Below are 16,698 nucleotides of genomic sequence, written 5' to 3' on the forward strand. Positions count from 1 at the left end.
CAAATCAAATAAATATGAAATTTAGTGAGCGTGATCATCTCAATGAGGGTGCAGCTTTAAAAAATGTTTTCATGAAAATAAAATAACAAAACTGCCTTTAAAATTTACGGAGGCATTTTTATCATTTTATTTTCTCAAAAGTATTTTTTAATATTTATTGTAGAGGGATTCTGAGAGGATTGGACGCCCAAATTTGATGTCAATATAATTTGTAAAAAAATTATAAATAAAATAATTTTTAGATATGTGAAGTCATCTCAGCCGTCCACTTAAATCAACAAAAAGCATAAGGGTGGTATATACAAATTTCCTATATCCAGCAGTACCCAGAAGGCTTTCCCTTTCTGAAAACCATTGTCCATTGAGTAGCACTAACCGTGGTCACGCATAAAAAGAGGGAGAGGAGAGAGAGAAAACAGAAGAGAGAGATAGGAGAGAAAAAGGGGAGAGAGAGAAAAAGAGGAGAGAGAAAAGAGATAGAGAGAGAAAGCGATGGCAAGAGTGCAACCCTCTGCTTGCAGGCAGGGCTCACGTCTTTCTCTGCAACAAGTGAAAACGATGGAGCGTGCTGTGCCTTTGACCAGGCACCTTTCTTCAAATGAGAAGTGCCATTAAAGCTTATGATTGCCAAAAATGGAAGGTGATCCATTAAAGAAAAAGTGTCTCATTAATGGAAGCTTTCTCTTCCATGAAGTAAACCTGTATATGTTTCAGCGCAAAAAGCAAACCTCATAAGAAATTAAGAACCTTCACCTCCTCATCAATGCTGCTTATTTATACAGGAAAAATTATCCATTTTGGGAAGTCTTTAACTGATTTTTTGTAAACCTCTGCATCTTCAGGGGTATTTAATTTGGTATTATTAAATCTGCGCATTTAATATAGAATATCAGCTTTGGAAGCTTGGGAATGAACGGCTGCGATGTTCTGGATCGGAGGTTTGATCGTGGAGATCTTCGCTGAGGTTGACTTCAAATTCGCTCTTGCCAAATGGGAGTGGAACCATACAAAAAAAAATGCGTATAGTGTGCAAAGGTAACAATCATGTCCACTGTCCATCCAAACAATTGATGGTAGAGATCAACCATTTGTTTATAAAACTAGATCTCCATGAATGTTATCAGGAGGGCAGGCAATGTACCGTTGGGCCTATAAAATTAGAGCTTGGGCCCAAATTATGGCCTGAGGACTTGGCCAGGTTTGGGCTAAGCCTGATCTTGTTTCTTAAGGTCATGCTCAAGCTAACTTGGCCGAGGCCCAGCCCACTACCCTAACTAATAAGATAGGAATAGAACCCAAAACATCATATTGGATCTCCACACCGCTAAAACCAACTAGGCGTTAGGTCTTTTCCCTTCTATCCCATCAAGAAATTCCCAAAAACAAAAAAAGAAGAATCAGGTTCCATGTCGGAACCTGGTGATCCGATTGAGATTGCCCACTCTTGAGTGGGCTTGCGAATTTCGGCCCTTAGGAGTCACCTGGTGAAAGAAAAGAAAAATCACAAGAAAAATGGCCTGAAATTCAGGGATGGAGCTAACATGGAGGCTTTTGTGGCTTCCACCCTAACTGACAGCTTCAAAAACCACTAATTTATTTAAATATGAGTGGGGGCCAGTCATCCCATCCCATCCCTATGAAATACCCAAAAAAAAACACGTGGTTTTGGGCAACCTGAGTGACTCGTTGGTTTAGAGCCATCCAGAATGGGACCTGGATGGGGCCATGTTCTGAGCCGGCTCAGGCAATGCCCAACCAGCTCGCCACTGTTTTAAACTAGATAAAAAGCCTCTCAAATAACATCAAAATTCAGAAAATTCTCATCAAAACTATACAGATTAGAACATAACAAACCGGATATTAGTTTTTATACACTACACCTCCCAATTGAAGGAGAAGAAAGGTAAACAAAAATCATCAAAAAAGAAAGAATCACCGGTTAGCAAGAATTATTCTACCACTTCCTCTCTCTCAGTCCCAAACCAAGTTCATCTGGGACCCGAGAGCTCCATGTTCTCCACATCGAGTGATGAAGAATCGCCATCACCATCACCACCACCACCATAATCATCATCATCATGGTCACAGCCATGGTGAATTGTCACCACTATAGGCATGGAATTATGGTCATGATGCATGCCATGGTTGTTGCTGTTGAGTTTTCCAGGCTCCCACTTATCAGCTAAGCCATCACCTTGTAGCATGCGGACCACTTCGGCCATTTTAGGGCGATGTGTGGGCAAAAACTGAGTACATAAAAGGGCCACTTTGACCATCTCACCCACCTCTATATGGTCATAGCCACCAACTCTAAGCTCCTTATCAACTAAAAGATCAAGCTTCTTTTCTTGGTGTACTTTCTTCACCTGCAAATTCCATGGTCCAGGGGCATTATGGTCTCAACATAAAAATAGCATGAGCACTATGAGCACAAACTTCTTGTATTGTACTCTATGGAGTAGCACTATAATAACTTCTCCATAATACATGGTTATATGAGATAAGAGGACTAGCATAAAAATTTACTATATAAAGTTGTACTCTATGGAGTAGCTCTATAATAGCTACTCCATAATACATGGCAGCTCTATATTACATGGTTATTTAAGATAAGAGGACTAGCATATAAAATTTCTTTCCCATCAATAAGGAGGACTACCATCATGTAGCTAACCAAAATATTCAACTTTAATTTTACATCTCTCTCTCCCCTGAAAGAGAAGGCCACCAAAAGGAGAATGGTCCCCAAAAAACCACGTTATAACTCCATAAAGGAAAAGTTATTTTTTTTGTTAAAGAATGGGAAAAGCTATTACGCAAATTGGCAAATAGGAGGAATCATTCTTTCTCCACCAAAGCCTTTCCCCCAACATGGCCACAGCAGGAATCATTCTTCATGAATCTATCCACCCTCCCCCTCTCTCTCTCTCTCACACACACACACACACACAACACTCAAACTCATGAATGGCATACATATCCTTTCTACCTCTCTCTATCTCAAGGTAAAAGGAGGAATCATTCTCTATGCACAAATCTCCCTCTCTCTCAGATAATTCGAAATGAAAGCAATGCATGCATACCCAATCAAGCATGGCGCCTTTCTGATTCGCCGCCTTCCCAAAATCCAGTGCCCTCTGTCCAGTAATAAGCTCCAAGAGCAAGATCCCAAACCCGAAAACATCAGTTTTTTCCGAAGATTGACCAGTCGATAAATACTCGGGTGCAATGTGACCGACAGTCCCTCTCACTGCAGTTGTTACATGAGAATCCTGGTGATCTAGAAGCTTTGCAAGCCCAAAATCACCAACAACTGCTTCACAATACTCATCCAAAAGAATGTTTGCTGCCTTCACATCTCTATGGATTATTTTAGGGTCACATTGTTCATGCAAATATAGAAGTCCTCTAGCTGCCCCAAGAGCTATCCTCTTCCTTGTATTCCAGTCTAATGCTGGTTTCCCTACAACAAAATTCAACCAATGTCACTTGATTCTTTTGTATTAATCGTATCAATGGTATTGTATGTCATTGTGTTAATTTCTTTAGTATCAGTCATATGGGTCATAGTGTTCAAGCAATATGCAGTTTTTTTGTTCTTTTTTGATATATAACTCCATACCTTCCATGTGTGTCTTGTGCATAATAATCTAAGGAAGAATACCACGACATCAAGCTATGTAGTATTTAGCAGAGTTTAAAAACATGGAATTGGTGAGCTGGATCACCCATCTGGATTCGGCCAATAAAAAAATTAAAAAAAAAATTTGAGAACAAATAAAATTGAAAAAAAATAAAAAAGTGGAACCGGTTCCTGATATTTTAATGGAATCAGACCATTCCCACCACTTCCCGATCCAAATTGCCGGTTCCAGTTCGCCGTTTTTAAAACGCTAGTATTTAGAGAGATGGCGGTAGTATAGAAATTTTGTGAAAACAAAGGGCATTTTAGAGGCAGTTCTCTTTTCCAAAGCCTGGTCATGTGCACGTACAAAAAGCAGAAAAATACCAATTTGTTGGTCATGATACCATACACATGCCCTTCAATTTGATTTTGTCCCTTGATTACACTTTGCCCCATATCTCCCTGATGTCTTTTGGGTGAAGAATCGGATGGTCGAGAATGACTGACACAATGATCGCTAGGTTCACGGGAGTGATGAATCCAGGTCAGCCCAAGAACCGATCATCCCAAAATCCGTTTCAAATCCCCGAAAATCGAACAAATTGTCTAATTTGTGAATCGGTCCCAAAAAACAGTCAAATAAAAAAATAAAATAAAAAATATATGTGGAGGAACTAGGCGATAAGGACAATCCAGATCCCTCGGTTCACTGATGAAATTGCCCAATTTCCAAATAGAACTAGGAATTTCCAAGAGAACCGGACTGAATCCTGATTTGGATTAGCGATTCGCAACCCATTAGCAATTCGCAGATTTTTTAAATAATAGATGAAACGAATGACCAAAAAAGATATAACAAACTCCTAATTTTTTCTCAAAATTCTGATTTTATCACTGTGCAAATCTTGCTGGTTAGCCTCACTCTCCCATAATTCAGACATGGTTTTGCAATAGTCAACGATTGTCAACACAAGTAGGGGATGATCACTCATGACCATAGGATGATTTTACTCATGCGCATGGTTTTCTAATGATTCTTCGCATTAGCTAATGGGTCCATGTATTACGCACCTTGCAGGGCTCAAAAAGAAAACCATAGCTAATCCACTTAACTTGCTTACAATTTTCCCTCGGCTTAACACCATAATAGATGATGATGGGTTTTAAAAATTATTGATCCAGATAAAGAATCACCAATCATGATAGATAGGAACCAACGACAATTATCTCTGTGAATAAGAAATCATCTCAATTTGAACATAATCGCCTGGCCGTGTCAATGAACCAGGCGACTCAAATTGGGAATCACTGACTCAAATCAGTGAATCATTAAATTTGATTCTTTTTTATTTAGTATTTTCATTTCTTAATATTCTATTTTTTGGTTTTGACCCAAAGAATCAACCAATCCAGATCAATTATCACCGATCTAGAAGGGGAGGGCCAATCCTTGATCCTAGAGTTTAAAAATAGTTAGTATTTTCCTAATATGCTCAATTTTTTCAAGATTTACGCACCTCCCATGCACCTATAAATGAGGCTTCATCTAAAACATCTACATCAGGTGTCACCTTGGGGATTTCTTTCTTAATATCTTTTTATTTCTTACTCAAAATAATTATTTATTATCTCAGGATTTTATTTTCCAATATTTTATATATAATATAACAGAATGTAATATAATATAAATATATATTAATAACATGTATAATATAAACATAACATATCTTTATATATATAGATATACAATAGATATTCCATTTATTTTCTTTTGAAACTAGGTGGGCTTTAGTACTATTTAAGCTGGATATTTGCTAGCTAAATTTGGAAGAGTTAAGATTTTAGATAAAATATATCCTAAGATGTGCTTTGGCATTTGGCTAAAATAGGTTTCTCTTAGAAGGCATTTTCATGGTTGGGTCAGCATCACAGTGTACTCCAAGGACTGTCTAAAAGGATGATGACAAAAGCACTCTGATACTATTTGACCAGGACATCCAATCTCTTTCACAACCAACCTTTGTTATGTCCCTCTCAGCCAAGATAAACTGGCAGGATTTTTCTCCAAAATTTTATTTTATTTTTCTGTTTAAAAGAAATTGAGTTTAAGTTTCTCTAAATTTATTCATATATCCTTTTTATTTATTTTTTGAGAAACAGTTAACTTTCATATATCCTGAACTTTACAAATGACAAAAATTTCTGACCTCAAGGATACTTTTGCCGAATCATTTCAGGCTAAAAGTTTTTATAGTTGAATTGGATCAATTTTGATCAATTATGCAAACACGGGTCAGTGGGTTGGATCGTACATCCCACATATCTGTATCAGATCACTAGATTGACTATCATGATCCATCTAAATCAGTGATCTGGAAAAAATTTACAATTAAAAGATTAATAATAGTAAAATTTTAAAAAAAATTATGGGGTAGAGATTTAGGGGGACATAAGAAAGTATAAAATAAGCTTAAAAAGAAAAAAAAAAATTAAAAGGTGGAATTTTAGGTGGGGAACCAGCCGATTCAGTCCTGGCTAATTCTCAATCTAGATCATCGATTCCCATCCAGATCGCCAAGTTTTAAGAAACAAATTCACCAATTTATGCCAAATGGAAGGGGCAAAATTGAAATTCGATTGAAATTGAGCAATACTTAGGACCGTAATCAAAGCAAAACATGAACAAGTTCTTAAAAATATCTTTCTAAAAAACAAGTTCTTAAAAATATAAAGGGAAATTACCAAATACACATAAATTTCTATAATTTAACAATTTAACCTTTTTTTAGCTATTCCAAATCGTGTAAAATGTTAAAATAGTTAATCTCTCATGCATATTTCAATAAATCTCCTTAAAAACAAATAATAAAAAAAAATAAAGGGCATTTTGGTAATTCTTACCTCTGAGACGAGAAGCCACGCTCCCATTAGCCATGAAAGGGTAAACAAGAAGCCTCTCACTCGAAGTGGCACAGAAACCCAAAAGCCGCAACAGGTTCCTGTGCACGGCGAGGCTGATCATTTCCAACTCCGTCTGGAACTGCGCCTCCCCGCCGGCGGCGCTACCGTCTTTCAGGCGTTTCACGGCCACGACTCGGCCGTCCGATAAGTACCCCTTGTAGACGTTGCCGAACCCTCCTTTGCCTAAGATGTTATTTGGATTGAAGTAACCAGTGGCAGTTTGCAGTTCTCTGAAACTGAATCTTTTCAGGTTTCCCAGACATATTTCTTCGCCTTCGGAGTGGTCTAGAGAGAGAGAAAAGCAAAATCACAATACACTTAGTTTTGCAATGCAAGCTCTCTCTCCAAAGAGAGTAGAGATCTTTTCATTGATGAGAGAGAAAGAGTTTTCATTGATGAGAGAGAGAGAATGTGTGTTGTGGGTTCGTAGTTTTTCATTGAAGAGAGAGAAAGAGTGTGTTGGGGTTGGTTTTTTTAGAGAGAGAAAGAGAGATTTGGGGTTGGTTTAATTATTCACGAACCGGTTTCATGTTGGATGATTTGCTTGTGGAGCTTGTATTTCCACCAGAGAAATAAGCTGAGTCCCAAGATCAACAGAGAGGTACATCCAAAGCCTGCTCCCAAAGCAATGGCTACTTTGTGGGTCCTCGACTTTCCTGATAAAGTGAAACCATGACTGAGAAACGGAAAAACACTCACTCTCGCAGTAGAATAATTTTTTATAAAAAGCAGCAAACACAAAACACAATCCTTTTCCCTGTAGAGAGAGAATCTGAGAGAAAATATTAAAAAAACAATTCTATTTCTTTTAGAGAGAGAAGGTAACTGTTCATTTCAACAGTCCTTTTTCCATGAGGGAGAGGACGAATACCAAAAAAAACAAACGATTCTTTTTTTCTTTTATAGAGAGGAAAGAGGGAGGCGTTAGAGAGAGAAAACGAAAAATTAGTGTTAGAGAGAGAGAGAGTACTTGACGATGTGTTTAGTGGGAGAAAGGGAACGGCCGGTGCTGCAGTTCCAGAGCAATCTTGAGTACTTCCAGTACCACATATCAGAGGATTCCCCACGATGCTAGAGAGAGAAACAACACAAATAATAAACAAACAAACCCATCCAAGAGAGAGAAACAAAATTACAAAAATCAATGCCTGTAGCTACGATTTTCTCACTCACTTTTGCTTTGACAGATTTTCCATGTTCTCAATTTGTCAGTTTATTGTCAAGAAATGACCATAAGCAATCAAATATATTGTATGAAATATGAATAGAAAACTTAGAGAGAGAATAGAAAACAAAACAAGGTAAGGTAGAGAGAGAGAGAGAGAGAGATGCTCACTTGAATGTTTTAGCAGGGAACCTGGGCACTGGTGCAGTCAAATTATTGTAAGACAGGTCCCTAAAGAATGATAAAACAACAAAATAAACAGAAAATAAAAATATAAAATCAAAACCTCATAATAATATATTCAGAGAAGTGGGTAATATTTCAGCAAATTTGTGCACTTACAGGAAAGCAAGGCGAGGGAGTTTAGCAAGAGATGCAGGAAAAACCCCAAATAAACTGTTGTTGTTTAGCCTCCTGTTTAGCGAGAGCATAGAAAACAAAATGAACGGAGAGACCATACACACTTAGAGAGAGAGACAAGAAAAGCATATGCTAGGGAGAGAGAACCCAGAATACAAAAAATGAAAAAAGTATTATGAGGAAAAAAGGAAGAAAGGGTAAAAACTTACAGATATTCAAGGCTATTCAACTGACCAAGAGACTCTGGAACTGCACCAGTCAACTTATTATTTGATAAATCAAGCGTTTGAAGGTGGGGAAGCTTCCCAAGCTCTAGTGGTATCCATCCCGAGATATTATTGTTCTGCAACAACCTGCAAATTTTTCCAGAGAGAGAAAAACAATGGCAAATTAAGAGAGAAAAACTAGACCCACATTAAGAAATGGTAAAAGAACTTGAAATAAAGAGGTAAAAAAATAGACAGTTTATTTATGCTCACACTTGCTGGAGGTTTGTGAGGTTTCCGATTTTTGGAGAGAGAGTTCCTGACAAGTTCTGGCTTGGAGCTCCTCTGCAGACAAGTAACATAGGTTGAGGAAATGATCATTTACAGAGAGAAAGAGAGGGAGAGAGAAAGAGAGCTGCACAAACAAATGAGAGTAAATGAGGAAATGGATCAAATGAGAGAGAGAGAGAGAGAGGAGGAGGAGGCTTACAGGCCAATGACCAGATTTTCAGGCGAGCAAGTGATCATGGTCCAGCTACAAGGATCCACTGAGTTTTCATCCCAATTACTTAAGATCCCATGAGGATCAATCAGTTCTCTTCTGATACTAATTAGAGCCTCAACTGTGAACCAGAGTAACAAAAACCAAAACAACAGTGAGTGAGAAAAACACATTTCACTATTTTTAGAGAGAGATATTTCACCTTCTTTTTGTAATTGGTTAGCAGCACCACGAACAGGCAAAGCACCATTGAAGAAAAAGAACAGAGAGTAAAAGACTTTACCTTCATGGTTGAGGGGTTCAAAGGAGAGAGAAGCAGAAGGGAAGAACAGGAAGACGAAGAAGAAGATGAGAAAAGACATGGGAGTTGCAGAGCTGGGCTTCATGTGAATAATGATGAAGAAAGCGTGGAATGAGAGAGATGGGGGGTTTGTTTTTTAGAGAGAGAGAACAGATAAAACATGAAGGAAGAGATCAGCGGGCCTCAATTCCAAATCGCTGCTGCCTGATTCTAGTGTCAGAGAAGCACACAAAATGAGAGGAGAGGGAGGGGGAGCTGAACAACTACTCGCTTTCTCTCTCTATCCCGACACCCACTCAACTCCCATCCTTTGGCACGCAAATAAAAACGGTCTTCCCAATTTAGAGAGATAATATTTTCCATATACCGAAACTACCCCCAACTCAGACATTGTCCCAATATCTTAACGGCCAGATTTCGTCGGTGTGCAAATTTTTCATTTCGGCGAACTTTCAACATCATTTCAATGATATTTTGATTTGCCGAAACTTTCGAGCTTAATTTCAACCTACGCTACCAAAAAAGGAACTTCCCTATGTAGACAGAAATGCATCACGTTTTTGTTACCGAAATATATATACTAGACCTAAATTTCGTTTTAGCCGAATTTTTGGTTCCCCTCTTTGAAATTTCAATTGACAGTACGGTGTTTCCTCTTGGGAATATCTTTAGTATGCCTTATTAAAGGTCGATACTTTCTTTATCTCGTGTTATGTGAATTTTAGAGGACAAGAGGTTCATATAAGGTGTCTCCTTTCTACTATTGAAATAAGGTGCACCTCAAAAATCGTCAGAATACTCGCAATGGAAAACTCTCCAATTAATCATTTATTACATGAAAAAAATGAATTTTATATTTTAAAATTAGTGAATCTTGTAGTAAGTTATTTGGATCATCTATTTTTAACGTTTTCAAATGTTTATAGATCAGCTTTATCTATAAATAAAGTATACAAATAAACCATTTATTTTTAATACAAAGAGGTCCCAGTCACTTTTGTCGATCAAATTTCAAATCGGATGATTGTTAACGTATAATTGACCGAACTCCAAATTCAAAAAAAAATTCTCAAAATTTGTGACACTCTAAGCCATCCAATTTGTCATCTAATGGCTAGTACCACAACAGATGGTCTTATGGTATACAATTCCTTACCACATAGTTGTATCATGTCTCTACAGCTGACACCCCTAATTGACACCTTCAAAATGTAACTCCTGAATCTATTAAAAAACAAGTCACCCCCAATTAACACTTTCAAAACGTAACTTCTTGATCTATTGAAAAAATGAGTAGAGGCTTGTCTTCCACTGAATTACCCAAAAATAAATAAATAAATAAATAAAAATGAAAAGAAAAAAAAAATGTTATAAAGTTTATAAAAAACTCCCTAATATACACTATCTATGCAACTTACCCCCATCTTAGCTTTTTCTCTCACTTTTTCTCCACAACCACCTTTCTTCGCCAAAAACCCCCCAACCCAAAAAGACTAAGGAAAAAGACTAAACTATCTTTTTTTTTTCACACATCCTTCTCTCTCATGTTTCCCATTTTTTAATTTACCCAGTGTGCTCCGACAGTACAAAAAGGTGCTCCGGTAGTATAGTTTTTGGAGACGACAAGCTCAGGCAATATATGCTCTGGAGCCACAGTGCTCTGGCAATATAATAGGGCGCGCCGGCAGCGTGTTTATTGCTCTAGCAGTATATGAACATGCTCCGGTGGTACACTTTCTAGAGACATTTCACTCCGGTAGTCTACAAAGGCACTCCTGCAATATAGGTTCTGGAGCCATAGTGCTTCGGCAGTGTAATAGTGCACTCCGATAGTGTATTCAACGCTTCAGCAGTATATGAACGCGCTTCAGTAGTGCGTACAACGATCCGACAATCCTTACAAAGCGTTTGGCGCTCGATACATACGCGCTGCCGACAATCCTTACAAAGCGTTCCGACGCTCGATACATTTGTGCTCCGACAGTATGCTCTAGACAATTCGCTCTAGCAGTTGTATACTACGCTCTGACAATACGCCACTTGAGACCGATAGCGCCAATTAATTTCTTTTGTATAGGAAAAACATCTCCATCCAAAAGATAACAACTTTTAACTCCAGGGAAGAAAAATTGTTAGGAGAAAAAAGAGGGAGAGAACAAATTTGAAAGGAGGTAAGTTTCAAAAATAGGATATATTGGGTTTTTTTTATAATTTTCCCGCGTTTGGTTCTTCTGGCGCTTTGGTATGGTAAGCAAGGTACGGTTGGAAGGTACCACCAACACATTGGGCAGGTACGTTGAGGGGCATTTTAGTCATTTTTTATGCATATGGTTATTTGTCTTTTATGATGTGTAATTTTGCTAGGGACAAAAGTGGTGAAATGTTTGTTAGCTTGAAAATTAATAATACAAAGTTGTTTCTTGTGCAGTAGTCATGTACCCATAAATTATGAACTCCAAAACGGATAAACCTTGAATTCTTGTATATATAGAGCGTTTAGAGAATCTCTCTCTTCTAGCTAAGAACTTCCCAGAGAGAATCTCTCTCTTTCTCTCTCTACCGTGATTTTTTATTAGACCTAAGTTTGCATCTTTAAAGAGAAAAATTAAGGTGCACCCTCATACTTCATTGTAGGTGCAATTTTGGTATTGAAAATTCTTTAGATGGTGTAATAATCTATTTTTATCTCTAATTATAAAATTTTGAGTTTTAAAAATAGTTCAAATCAAGGAGATTTATAAACACATGAAAACCTTAAAAATTGATAGTTCGGATAATGTGTTACAAGACTATTTTTAGGATTTAAAATCTCTTTTTTTTTTCCATATCTATACATCTTGATGTCGGGATGATCACTTAAATATTTTTGCAACATCAAACTAATATTTTTTCTAATGATTTTAGAGGTGAACCTCATTTTAAGGTGTCAAACATATATATATATATATATGGGAAAATTTTATATAGAGCCGAGGCTCCAAACAATCAAATTTTAGCCTACCTCAAAATTTTCACTAGAAGAAGTTGTTTTGATGCCCAAATATCATCAAATTGATCATCTCAACATCAAGATGCATGGACATAAGAAAAAAATCGATTTCATGTTTCAAAAATAGTGTTTTTTGTAATGCATTTTTGGACCGCTAATTTTCAAGATTTTCAAGTTTTCATAGATACGTCGATCTACACTATTTTTAAAGCTTTAAACTTTATAAATAAAGATGAAAATGTATTTTAAGGCTATCACAAAGATTTTCAATATTGAACCATATTTCTCGGCACTATTTGAAAGTAGGCTCTAATTTGATTGTTTAGAGCCTAGGCTCTATACAAATTGCACCCTATATATATATATATTGCTTTTTTAAGCCAATTGTGGGGATTTCATAAGAAAAAGGCTGGTTTGTGGCTCAAATATTGCTAGAAATGGCTATCTTCAAAAGCATAAAATTCATCATGTCGATATCAAAAAGCAATTGATCCTCGAATATTCTTTGAGGCTTGGTTTGAATCCCTGTTAATTATAATCGGGGTCTTACTTTGAGAAAGAGAACATTCCTCCTCTCTTATTTTCCTAATATTTCTTACTTCTCTTAATGAAAAAGGTTACAATAAGGCCTGGGCTTTATGAAAAAAGTAAAGCGGCATCTCAAATCTTACTAAGAAGTTATGTAGTTGTGATTTTATAAAACCCTCAAATCAATCATTTCAAACTTGACTATTATAAGTATGATGATAAAAAAAAAACTGGATTTTAAATCCTAAAATAATGTATCTTATAACATATTATCTGGATCGTCTATTTAAGTGTTCATGAATCCACGAGATATGTACCATTTAAGCTACAAGTTATATAATTGATGGTGGAAATAGATTTTTGAGTCATCGTAGGGATTTTTCATGCCTGTAGTATTTTTTAAATAAATTTTTTAGGGTGAGCCGTTAACCTTCTTTTTTTTAATTTAAATTTAGCCTGGACGTTATAGAAACCGCATCCTTTTTTAAGTTGGAAACTCTCTAAATTCTTAGAGATAAAATTCTTTCATACTCTTATCATTCCTTCTCTAACGTTAACGTCACTTAGCCCAAAAGGATCTTGCTTTATGCCCTTTTAAACTTCGCCACATTTATAATACAAATTAGGTTAATAAATATTAAGCTAAAGGATAAAATCAAAAGCTAGGAATAAGAACTAGAAAATATTGAAAGTTAAATCCTAAGATTTTAAATTGAAGAGTGAAACAGAAATAGTAAAAAAAAAAAAAGTTTATATAAGGTTGCAATTGCGCCTCAAAAATAAGTAGAAAAGAGTATATTGAAGCTAGAAAACCTTCTAATTGATCACCTCGATCTCGGGACGGATAGTATAAAGAAAAATAATAATTTTAAGTCCTAAAAACAATTCATATCGTAATAAGTTATGGGAAAGCTTTCTATGTTCCTTGTACAACATAGAAGTTCTATCCTCCGCCTACCATCTAACCGTCTATTTTTTATCAAGAGAGCCACTAACCGTTTGATCATAGATCCAACATCTCAAAGTATTTTATTTTTAGTTTTTTTAATACATTTTTTTATGAATATGAAATTTGGTACATGCCATCTTCCCATTGGGGTGCACCTATAAAAATTATTAAAAATAATTTTTTGATAAAAAATAATAACCAAAATACAAAATTTCATATGTATTTTAGTCATTTTATTTCATTGAAAATATTTTTTTTATATTTTTTGTTAGTGCAAGTTTAATAGAGGAATAGACATCCAAAATTTGGTGTCAAAATAGTTTACAGAAAAAAATTAAAAATAAAATAGTGTAGAGACATGATATTGTGATTGGGACAATCTTAGCCCTCCACTAAAAAATAGACAGTTGGATAAGGGGGAGGATAGAACTTCTATATTGTAGGGGAAACATAAAAAACTTTCCTATAAATTATTTGGACAATCAATTTTCAAGATTTTGAAGTATTTATAGATATGCTCATTCTCCACTATTTTTAAATCTTAAACTTTATAATTAGGGTTGAAAATGAATTTCAAGCTATCATAAGGTTTACAATACTGAAACTCTTATTTTGGTAAAACTTAGGTGTGTATTACTTATTCATTATAAAAAAATTATCTCCATATACCCTATTTTGAAGTTTTGTTTGCCAACAAACCCAGTGTCTGAAAACATTTATGTCAGCATAGAAATCTCACCAAGTGTATCTCCAACCCCTTTATCCCTTTATATTGCAGTTGTTGAACCCAAACAAAAAGTAAAAAAGACACCAATGTCTATTCTTTTTTAAACTCCTATTTTTTAATAACAAGTTTTTATTCCTCTTTGTTTCTCCCCAAACCTCTCTCTTTCTCTCGCCTCTCTCTCTTTCAACCCTTTTTGTTTGAAAAAAAAAGTGGTTAAAAGGAGTAAAGTTGATAAGGGACTTGAAAGATATACTAAGTGAAATATTTTCAAACCTTAAGTACGTTGAGAAATAGAACTTCAAAACATCTGTACGGAAATATTTTCCCCACATAAATATTTTCAAACCTTAAGCCTGATGGGAAATAGAACTTCAAAAGAAGTGTAAAGAATTTTATAAGAACCTCACCTACTAACCAAACACAAAAATATAGATAATTTAAATTAAAATAAAAAAGGAAAAAGTTTATATACGGTTGCAACCTTAAAATGTAGAATCATATATGCATATAAAAAATCCATCAAAAAATGTTGTTTTAATGTTCAAAAAACCTCGAATTGATCATCTCGACATCGAGATGTATGAATATGAAAAAAAGAGAGAAGATTTTTGAGTCCCAGAAATAATGTATATCGTAATATATTTTCTAGGCTGCCTATTTTCAAGATTTTCATATGTTTATAGGTCTACTTGATTTTAACTATTTTTTAAGTTTAAAATTTTATAATTAGATATGAAAATATATTTTAAGATAATCCTAAAAAAAAATTTCATCAAAATTACATGTTATGATCAAATTTGAAAGTGCGCTTTAATTGGATGGTTTAAGGTTGTAACCTTATAGAAACCACAGCCAAATAAAAATAAAAACCTATGCTTTATTGTAAAAAAAATTCCAAAAAAAATATTTATTTAATTTCTCTGCCTAGGCAGCGCTCAATGCACGTGACCTTTAGCTGCTTGACAATAAGCCACACCTTTTAAGGCAAAACTTATAAATAATCGGTCCTAATCATAGCTGGAAATTAAGCAAATTTCGTCACCGAAATTTCAATAAAGCGTGGTACTAAAGTGGGGCCGAAATTTCGGACCGAAAAGGCAAGATCCTCGGCGCCATAAAGTAGAACGAAAGCTAAAAAGGAACGATTAAGGTTACTAAAATCATTTAATAATAGGAAAATACATTTAAGAAACATTAAATAATATATATAATAAACACTTAATAATAAATTTAAGGAACATTAAATAATGGGGGCAAAATCTTTGTTGGGCATCGATATTCCTCTCGCTTTTATCGATTCTAGCACGTCATTGCTTTGCTAACATCGTGTAAAAAAAAATTAAAAAAAGAAAATTACTTTGAGAAGGAAAAAAGGGAAAATTAAATAAACACCTACAAAAAAAAAGAGGGGCAAAAGCAAAAGGAACTTACCCGTGCCCTCGCCCTCTAAAAGGAAAACATATTCCATGGAGATAAAGACGCCCACTATGCCTCAACTTTTACTTTACAACCAGCTTAGAATATTTCCATTGTAAAGCTGTGAAAATGCCCTTGTTTTACTTCTTTCTTTTTTTTCCTTTTTTTTAATTTGGGTTCGACTCGGTCACCACTTTGTGTCAAGCTTTTTATGTCTCTTCTTTTTTCGTATATATAAGGCGTCAACCTTACACTGTACAAGTAAGGTACACCTAAAAAACCACTAGAGAAGGTTGTTCTTATAATGGAAAACCCTCAAATTGGTCATCTTGACCTCGAGATTCATAACGTCAACAAAAAGCCATTTCTAGTATTAAAAATAGTTCATCTTCTAACACTGTCTAGTTTCAATATTTTTAAGTGTCTATAGATCGCTAGATCGTCACTAATTTTGAAACTTTAAATTTCATAATCGGGAGAAACAGTAGATTTCCACATCATTGCAAGGCTTTTGTAGCATCAAAACTGCATTTTCAGTATAGTTTTAAGGTACACCTTATTTAAATAGTATAAGGTTGACACCTTATAGAAACCTCACCCTTTTTCGGATTTATCATCGAATTTTGGACAAGTGCGTTTTCTTTTTGTCTAGATTAACAAATTACCTAGCTTTTTGCCTTTGAAATTACCAAAAGTATTTGCTTAAGACCGGCTATTTGTCATTTCCCTTTCTTGTCGTGCTTTTCTCTCATCTTTTCATCCATTTTTAGTTTTTATTTTTAATGTTAATTCTCGTATTTTCTCCATTTCTCTTTAGAATTTCATTCTAAATTAGCAAGAAACTTTTACATACACCACCAAGACACCATTTTGCGAGGAGCTTCTAGACTTTATTGTATTCCATAGATGCGCTTCTCTCCAAGAGGATTTTTATTCCCTCTCAAAAACTAAATTAATAAATCTTATTGA

General features: G+C 35.3%; 1 protein-coding gene across 2 annotated transcripts; it reads right to left on the bottom strand.

The window, feature by feature from the left end:
• Positions 1-1,797: 1,797 nt before the first annotated feature.
• Positions 1,798-9,421, bottom strand: LOC18435329 (protein CLAVATA3 INSENSITIVE RECEPTOR KINASE 5). Of its 2 annotated transcripts, none has more exons than XM_006845375.4 (11): positions 9,103-9,421; positions 8,808-8,940; positions 8,591-8,662; positions 8,321-8,464; positions 8,094-8,165; positions 7,923-7,982; positions 7,557-7,657; positions 7,108-7,242; positions 6,527-6,871; positions 3,084-3,463; positions 1,798-2,366 (listed from the first exon to the last, which is right to left on the bottom strand). In XM_006845375.4, exons 1-11 carry the CDS (start codon positions 9,203-9,205, stop codon positions 1,989-1,991), a joined length of 1,923 nt encoding a protein of 640 aa, XP_006845438.2. In that variant the 5' UTR covers positions 9,206-9,421; the 3' UTR covers positions 1,798-1,988. The 2 variants fall into 2 exon arrangements, with proteins under 2 accessions (XP_006845438.2, XP_020523727.2); XM_020668068.2 differs by having other exon boundaries at positions 8,591-8,732.
• Positions 9,422-16,698: the final 7,277 nt, after the last annotated feature.

This window comes from Amborella trichopoda, chromosome 12 (genome assembly GCF_054954075.1).
Source record: "Amborella trichopoda isolate Santa Cruz 75 chromosome 12, AtrichopodaSantaCruz75HAP2 v2.0, whole genome shotgun sequence".
In the NCBI taxonomy this organism is placed as follows: domain Eukaryota; kingdom Viridiplantae; phylum Streptophyta; class Magnoliopsida; order Amborellales; family Amborellaceae; genus Amborella; species Amborella trichopoda.